The 8558-nt window shown below is 47.2% G+C and overlaps 1 protein-coding gene across 3 annotated transcripts; it reads left to right on the top strand.

Moving 5' to 3' along the window:
• The first annotated feature begins 321 nt into the window (after window positions 1-321).
• LOC309359101 (ubiquilin-4-like) lies at window positions 322-7076 on the top strand. Of its 3 annotated transcripts, none has more exons than XM_081892577.1 (4): window positions 322-484; window positions 3042-3157; window positions 4876-5053; window positions 5792-7076. In XM_081892577.1, exons 1-4 carry the CDS (start codon window positions 401-403, stop codon window positions 5942-5944), a joined length of 531 nt encoding a protein of 176 aa, XP_081748703.1. In that variant the 5' UTR covers window positions 322-400; the 3' UTR covers window positions 5945-7076. The 3 variants fall into 3 exon arrangements, with proteins under 3 accessions (XP_081748703.1, XP_081748705.1, XP_081748704.1); XM_081892579.1 differs by lacking the exon at window positions 322-484 and adding an exon at window positions 530-1035; XM_081892578.1 differs by lacking the exon at window positions 322-484 and adding an exon at window positions 530-1473.
• The last annotated feature ends 1482 nt before the right edge of the window (window positions 7077-8558 follow it).

Here is an 8558-nt window from a genome sequence, read left to right as displayed (position 1 = left end):
TCCCTAGTAGAGGTTCCACTGCATTGTTAGAACAGAATTTGTCATTGTAATTTAATGTAAAGATCCTGAAATGTTTGCTGTGGACGAGGGTGGGGTGGGGGTGATTTGTGCAGCCTATACATGGTTGTTGTTGTTGTTTTCTACAATCAAGTAGCATATATATTTTGTGAAATAATAATAATAATAATAATAATAATAATAATAATAATAATGTATTTATACCCCGCCCATCCGGCTGGGTTTCCTTAGCTACTCTGGGCAGCTTTCAATAAAATGTTAAAATAAAATATTTGTGTGCTTTTGGTGGCATCAGAATATGCGGCTGTTGCCTAGCTGCCTGGGACATGTGCTAGGAATAGCAACTTCCGCCTTCCTGAGCTGCCTTTGCTCTTCTTTGCAGATGATGGTGAATGTTCCCCTCTTCGCCGGCAACCCCCCGCTCCAGGAGCACCTGCGACTCCAGCTACCTGCCTTTCTACAGCAGGTGCAGCATAAACAGTGTTGTCCTTGATTTTGGGAGTAATAGTTTACTCAGGGCTGGACTTCAAAGAAGCTTTGTGTAGAGGCTGAGGAACAAAAATCCCTAATGGACTGGCCAGGCCCTTTTAGTGATCATGTCACAATAATAATTTTCAGGTCTGCAGTTTCCCTGCTGTGGGGATTTGGGGAGTCCTTGTTCAACGTATTTATTTGCGGCAGCCCTATGAAGCCGCAGAGATCTATCAGTATTGTCTACTCTGCCTGGGACTGGTTCACCATTGTTTTGGGCTGAGAAAGGTCTTTCTCATTACCTGCTGATGGATCATAATATATTTTTTTTCTTCTAGGCACTCCTTTGGCCAGTTGGATGTTGGGGTTTGGATGGAATGCTAAACTCAGTATTACGTTCATCCGCATTGGGCTGGTGTGGTCCCCACTCCGACTCTTGACACAGCCACGCGTGTTAGATATTGGAAGCTTTTGCTTCAGTTTTCAACATGCCATACTTTAGGCTAACCACAGTTCAGTTGGGCTCAAGTATAAAAAGAAACTGTGGTTAGTTGAAAAACAAAGCAAAACTTGTTTGAAGGCAGCCTTTCCATTCCTGACTTTTTGTCTGGTTCCCTTGCTATTATTTAGTTTACATTCTCTGTTAGAGTTTGTTGTTGCTGCCATTTTATTTGTAGATTTATTGATTTGTGGTTGTTGTTTTTTAAAAAATTGATCGTGAGCCACCTTGGGTGCCTCATATTGATAATGATAATCTGTTGTTAATTTGAGATACCAGAGATTGAATCTGGGACCTTTTGTATTCAAATTGTGTGTTCTTCTGCTGTGTTTGTGTCTGCAATAACTGCAGTTGACAGACACAGGGAGTGGCATGCCTTGGTGGCAGTTGGTGGCAGTTGAACTGATATTAAAATCCAGTGTATCCAGTAACTGGACAAAAAATGAAAAAGGAGGTTGCCCAGTGCCAATGAAAACCCCCCAAAGGTTGAATATCACCAGATGGTAAAAAATGCAATTGAGTATTTGAATAAAAGCAGGATGGAAACCATCGTATTTTAATAAAATAGTCATATTTTAGGTATAGGATTGTTTAGAATAACTATGAGACAGAATCACTTAAGCTCTCATCTGAAAGCTCAGTTAACACTGAAAAACTGCTTGTTTTGAATTTTACCAAGAGCTACGTTATAAGTGAACAATGGTAATCTATAGGATTAGAGGTCGACCGCTGACCTTTTTCAGGCTGAAGGCTGCATTTGACCCATGGTGGAGGGGGCATAAAAACCTTTTGGCATAATCAAATCACAGCGGTAGCCATTAGTAAAACTGTTAAAGTAATAGTAACAAGACAAATTGTGTGGGGACGTGTGAAAGGAGGCCAGATTTGGGCTGTGGGCTAAGCACCCCTGCTAGAGAAACACAGTGATGGCCGTTCAGTGACAATCTAGCAGTTTCACGGTACTGGCAGTAGTATTGAAGGGGTACAGTTAGGATTACCCCAGAAAGCCCTAAAAAACTGTTTGTGAATCCCCCCCCCCCCCAGCCAGGCCTCGGCGTACGCATTTTAAAAACTGCATTTCCCTCTAAGACAAAAAGCATGAGCTAAGCAGTCCTCTCTGTAACAAAAACGCTGTAACAAACCCATAGCTGAGAACAGTAAAGCTTTTCGCTTCCCAGATCCAAGATTACCTTGTCCTGGTACATTGATTTGCAACATACTTCCGGGAACAGAGCAAGAGAACGAAAAGCAACATTTCTATGTAAGAATCAGTGAAGGGGGAGAGGAAAAAAGGGGTTTGAAAAAAGGATAAAACCTGCTTGTAAAATGTTTTCGGTGCGGCCTGTCTTTTGTGAACTGAATCACACAGGTGCCTCTGCCCCCCCCCCCGGATGGCAGAATAAAACGCTCTTTCTCTGGATTAACCCCTTGGTGTCGTTTGGCTCCTTTTGTCTCTGCTCGGGTGCAACAATTATTCCTACCCATGGATTAAAAAGGCTACAGTATCAAACCCTTCCGGTAGCCAATACAGTACCGTCAAATTTTATACAGGGGTAAAATGCATCTACTCAAACCCTTGGAACGTCCCCCACAGAAGCATCCCTTGCCTTCAGGAGTCAGTGAGCTGAGTGGGCCTTGAGCTGTAAGCAAAAGCACAGAACTTTTGAGCTCTCTGCTTTGCTTACTCAGCAAGGCCTGCTCAGCACGCCGGCTCTGGGATGCAAGACAGCACAGGCCTATCAAAGATCTCATGCGACCATTTCCAGGCTTTCAGAGCTGGTGTGCCAAGAGGACCTTCTTGCCTGGTGTACAAGGCAGAGAGCTTTGTCACACTGGAAAAAACTGGTGTGCATTTCATTTGTGCAGTTTCAACCAGCTGGCCTTCAACCGTGCAAGGTTGGAATTTCTCTAGTTAAATGCGTTAAAGATGTGGTTGAATTGTATCCCAAATCTTAAGCTTTCTTTATGACTAAAGGACCAGAGTAGAAGACATCCAAGAGATGTTCCCTTGAAACTGGTGGCTCACTTGTGATTTTTGTCGCCCCCACCCCAGATGCAGAACCCTGATTCTCTCTCGATCCTGACCAACCCTCGTGCCATGCAGGCCCTGCTGCAGATCCAGCAGGGGCTCCAAACGCTGCAAACGGAGGCCCCGGGACTGGTTTCCAGGTAACGTAGGAGCTGACTCAGGCCTTGGGGGCACTACTGCAGGTTTCAGCCTCTGAAGAAGGGCAGCAAAGCAGCAGGAGGTTCTTGCTCCTCCCGCTTTCAGCTACTAAGATCAACATAGAAGTCCTTTCTGCGGGCGTCCTGGGAACAACACAATGTATATTGTTTGCGTCAACAATATATGTGGCAAGCCTGTTCCTACAGGCAATATATGTGGCAAGCCTGTTCCTACAGGCAATATATGTGGCAAGCCTGTTCTTACAGGGGTAAAGGCAATACTGTTTCTGGCTTTTTGTTATGTTACTTATTAAGACTTTCTATACTGCCTTTTATGTTAACATCACAAGGCTGTGTAGAAAAGGGGAAATTGCATTTAAGCTTAGCTTACGGAATGCAAAAGTAACCAGGGTTAAGTCAAAACAGGCATTGTAATAACTCAATTGGTATCAGTGTCCAGCAAAGGCCTGAAAGAATTGTTACCGGAAAAATCCGAGGGCTCCCTTGGACAAAAAGTAAAGACACCAACCAGAGTAAATTGAAGCAAATCAGCAGCCTGTAGGCTTGGTCTTTATTGAAGAAAGACTGCCGCGACAGGGTGTTCCCCTCACTTGCAGGTGAGAGGAAAGACCAAGAAGAATAGTGTGCAAGGTCTTATAAAAACTTTTGAAATTCCCCTCCTCTAGGTTAAGCCCACCCCCAGAAACATCATGCATACATTACAGAAAGGAGGGGTTGAGGGAGGAGTTGTGGTGGTAACATCATGCATACATTACAGAAAGGAGGGGTTGAGGGAGGGGTGGTGGTGGTAACCTGAGTGCCCTGTCACCTGGCTGGTTCCTCCTTTCCCCCCTCCCCATGAGTCACTTCCAGGAGACAAAGGGAGGGGTGGTGGTGGTAACCTGAGTGTCCTGTCACCTGGCTGGTTCCTCCTTTCCCCCCTCCCCATGAGTCACTTCCAGGAGACAAAGGGGAGTTTGCAGTTTCCTGCCCCCAGAGGGAAGATCTGATCATTGTCCTTTGTTTCAGTCCTTGCTGAATCCACTCCCATATGCAAGTTCTTTGTGATCTTGATTGTCTTCTGTCTCGGATCATCAGGGTTGGCATAACAACTGGGCAGGGCTCCTGTGGATGTGCTGGGATGGCAAAGGGATTATGGCTGACCAGAACCAAGCCACCCCCTTTTGATAGTCCTTGTCATATGGAATAAAATAAAAATGGAACAGTGCAAATCCGATGTATGGTTGATTTTTCTATGAATTTATAACAGAAGTGTGGCGTATGTAGTGTGTGAGTGTGAGTGTGTGTGAAGTTTGTGCAAACTGGATGATGGGGGGGGGGGTTTCCTGCTACAGAATCAATCGATACTTTTTTAAAGCAGAGACTGAAATGCAACCAGTGTTGCAAACTGGAAACAACAATTCCTGCCTTTGTAGATTTCCAAGGTTTCAGTTCTTTTTTGAGTAGACTCCAGAAATTAATAGGCCCAAATTAGTCACACCAGTTAACATTAATGGGTCAACTCTTTAACACTGGCTACAACCAAGAATCTGTGGCCGACTTAACCATATCTCCCCTGTTCCAGTAGCTGCAACACTCTCTGTGATTTTTATTGTGGCCAACCTCTGCACAAGGCTTGCTTCAGGTCCCTAAAGTCGGCCGCCTTCCCTCAGGGATTTGCTGCCTTGCGCTAAGTAGCTTCCCCCTGTCTCATCTTGCAGCCTTGGGACTTTTGGAGCCCCTCGCGTCCCTCCACCCTCTGCCGGAGGAAGCACAATCCCCGAGACCCCCATCTCCTCCGCTTCAACACCTGCTAGTGCCTCTCCAGCTGGGGACAGCAACCCCCACCAGCAGCTCATGCAGCACATGATCCAGCTACTGGCCGGTGCAAATTCTCAAGTAGGTAGTGGTGCATTTCTCTCCTGAGTCTTTGTCTCTTCTTCCCTTGACCCCTTTGGTTGGGTGCAGTGCAGTCTCAGGCAGACATATGAATCTGATGTTTCATCGCACAGCCCAGCACTTTCTATTCCTGTCTGGCACAGCCTTTCTCAACTCTGCTACTGGGTGTATAAAAAACAAAGTGCCATCTCAAGGGCCGTGTTCCCAAGCTGCATAGGGACTTGCATGTTAGTACCAGCACCTTGAACTTAGCCAGGTAGCAAATGGGCAGCCAGGGCAAAGCCCACAAGTGAGGTGTTATTTGCTGGTGTTAGTTGGTCCCCACATGCAACCGAGTTGCTGAGTTTACACCAGCTGCAGCCTCTGGATAAACCCCAAGGGTAGCCCCTCCATAGATCATGTTGCAGTAATCCAACCATGAGGTTACCAATGCATGGACCACTAGTCAAGCTATCGCAATCCAGGAATGACCATACTGTCTTAGTCGCAGAAGAGAGTATCTCGCAGACTACAGTGATCTTCTGGGTGTGAAAGGGCTGCTGGAAGCCATGGGTGCATGAGGACAGGGGTTGCAGTTGAGGGGTTTGAGTAGGCCGCTTAGTCTGTGCCAGATTACCTGCCTTGAGCCATGCTTACTGTACAGTTCACCTCCTCTCTCTCTCTCTCTCTCTCTCTCTCTCTCTCTCTCTCTCTCTCTCTCTCTCTCTCTCTCTCTCTCTCCCCCCCCCCCCATGGCAGGCACAGAGTCCAGAGGTCCGGTTCCAGCAGCAGCTTGAGCAGCTCAATGCAATGGGCTTCATCAACCGTGAGGCAAACCTTCAGGCGCTCATTGCCACTGGGGGAGACATCAATGCCGCCATCGAGAGACTCTTGGGCTCCCAGCCTTCCTAACGTCGTAGGCCCCTCCAGTCTGCGACATGATATCAAAACACAGACCTCTCAAGGATTGTCATTGTCAGGCCCTCCGACAGCTGTCCATGAATTTAAAAACTGGAACAATAACTCCCCCCCTTCCGTTCAGTGCATCCTGTTCTATGTTTTCCTCTGAAATGCTTCAAAAACTGCCTTGTGCATGGATGATTCCAGTTCTTGAAAAACGGCCATTTTGAGACATGTTTCTCTCCTGCTTCCCTCTCCACCCACACCCTGTTCCCCCCAAAATGAGGCTCCTACCCTAACTGGTCAAAGTGTAACTTCTAGATAACCCAAATAATTATGTTGGATTAGCTCGCTTTTTAAATAATATAAAAGCTTTATTTCTTTTCTCCCCCGCCCACCTGCCTTCCGACCAAAAGCAAAATATGAAGGGAATATCTGCTCCCACCAACTCAAAAGACTTTTTCTCATCAATGAGAAAGGCACACGATTTGGAAATTCCAGTAGGCAGAAAAAAAGGAGGGGTCCTTTTGCACAGTGACTCCAGCGCCTCAAACCTGGATGGACTTGAGCATCACGCTGCCTTCCTGCTTTTATCTTTAGTGGTTATGGGATGTCAAGATGTGGAGTTGGGGTGGGCGGCTGAGATTACCTGAGAGCATTTGCCATTGGAAAGAGGTGCTGAGCTGTCCTGCTCATAAGGTGTGGTGGCTTTTGGGTTGGAATAATGTTTTCTTATCAGCCTCCCTCCTTTGGAATGTGAGCTGCCTCCTTGATGCATCCAAAAACATGTCTTGCTATTTTTCTCCACCCTCCTCTCCCCGGCCACAACTCCCAGTACTTGCCATTGGTCCTCCAGTCAAAGGTGCTTTGATGCAGCAGACTTTGGTGGAGTGGTCTCTGTGTTGCATGCTTTTCGAAAGAACCAGGGCAAAGAAGGGAGGTTGGGGAATCCTTCACATCTGTGGGATGCTATTGATAGTTCTCCCCCCCCTTTTTTATTCCCTTTCTCCCCCCCCCCCCGGTTTTAGTTCAGAGTGTTTAAAAATCTGGTTGCTAAAGAGGCTCTTGAGGGCAGTGTAATCTGCAACAGAAATTACAAGTTTTTATCCAGGAATAAAATGCACAAAGCATCTGTCTTCTCCCCACCCCCTTTCTCTTTGTGTATGTGTGGGGAGTTCATTTATTCTCTGTAGGCATGCAGCCTGCCATGGCATTCCCCACTTGGCTGAAGAGAGCCAGTTCTCCCGTGTGCTTGGCAGGGAGATCAGTGGATGATGTGGATAATCTCACTCTGCTTCGAGGCAAGACCTACCTATCGCTTTCCTGCCTTTGTGCCTGTCCAGCGTATTGTTTAAAAGATCAGAGTACTGTGCCACAGTGACTTCGTATGGGTTCCCTTTTTTATTTTTAATCCCTTTCCCACTAGCTAATAGCTAATAATAAGGGGACGTGGGTGGCGCTGTGGGTTAAACCACAGAGTCTAGAACTTGCCGATCAGAAGGTCAGCGGTTCGAATCCCTGCGACGGAGTGAGCTCCCATTGCTTGGTCCTTGCTCCTGCCAACCTAGCAGTTAGAAAGCACATCAAAGTGCAAGTAGATAAATAGATACCGCTCCGGCGGGAAGGTAAACGGTGTTTCTGTGCGTTGCTCTGGTTGGCCAGAAGCGGCTTAGTCATGCTGGCCACATGACCCGGAAGCTGTACGCTGGCTCCCTCGGCCAGTATAGCGAGATGAGTGCCGCAACCCCAGAGTTGGTCACGACTGGACCAAATGGTCAGGGGTCCCTTTACCTAATGCTGTTGTAGGCTGCATCAAGAGAATTATAGTGTCCTGGTCAAGGGAAGTAATAGTCCTATCTATTCTGCTGTGGTCAGACTGCACCTGAAAAACTCTGTCCAGTTCTGGGCACTGCTATTTAAGAAGGATATTGATAAGATGGAATGTGTGCAGAGGAGGGCAATCACGATGACCAAGGGTCAAGAAGAATGTGTGCAGAGGAGGGCAGTCACGATGACGAAGGGTCAAGAAGAATGTGTGCAGGGACTTCCGGGTTAGTGCCATCGCCTAATGGTGGATTCCCTCCAAGCTCCGGAGGGAATCAGCTCAGCAGGGGTCGGGTCCTGCTGCGGCGGCGACGCGGGGACCCTAAAAAAACCACAGGCGCGGAAGCCTGTGGACCTGGTGACTCGGTGGGCACCATTTGTGCCCCCCGACCCGCGAAGGAGCCTTTTTAAAGGCTACGGGACGGGGGACGGGGAGCGGCGTGGTGCTGAGAGTCCTCTGCTTCCCCTGCTGAGTGAAGCCGCATGCTATGGACGGAGAGCTAAAAGCAACAACCCGTGAGTAATACGGAAATTGGACTTAAAAGGGAAATTTTCTTCCTGAATTTGGTACGATCGGGGAAGGTGCAAAAAGGAAGTCCGTCTCCCCGCCTTGTAAACAACTTAAAGCAAGGACTAGATAACTAAGATTGAGAGAATATCTTCTTCTTTATTGGACAAAAGTTATTAATTTCACGATTGGACAGTACAAGTAACTTTCCTGGAGGATAAGAGTTGATTTTGAGAGCTGAAGTGTAACCCCCCGGGACCCAGGAGTGATCTGTAAGAGAGCCTGTTGAAAAGA

The sequence above is a fragment of the Podarcis melisellensis genome (genome assembly GCF_964234715.1).
Source record: "Podarcis melisellensis genome assembly, chromosome: 16".
In the NCBI taxonomy this organism is placed as follows: Eukaryota; Metazoa; Chordata; class Lepidosauria; order Squamata; family Lacertidae; genus Podarcis; species Podarcis melisellensis.
Note: the sequence above shows the minus strand (reverse complement) of the source record. Positions and strands in the feature narration are given on the sequence as shown.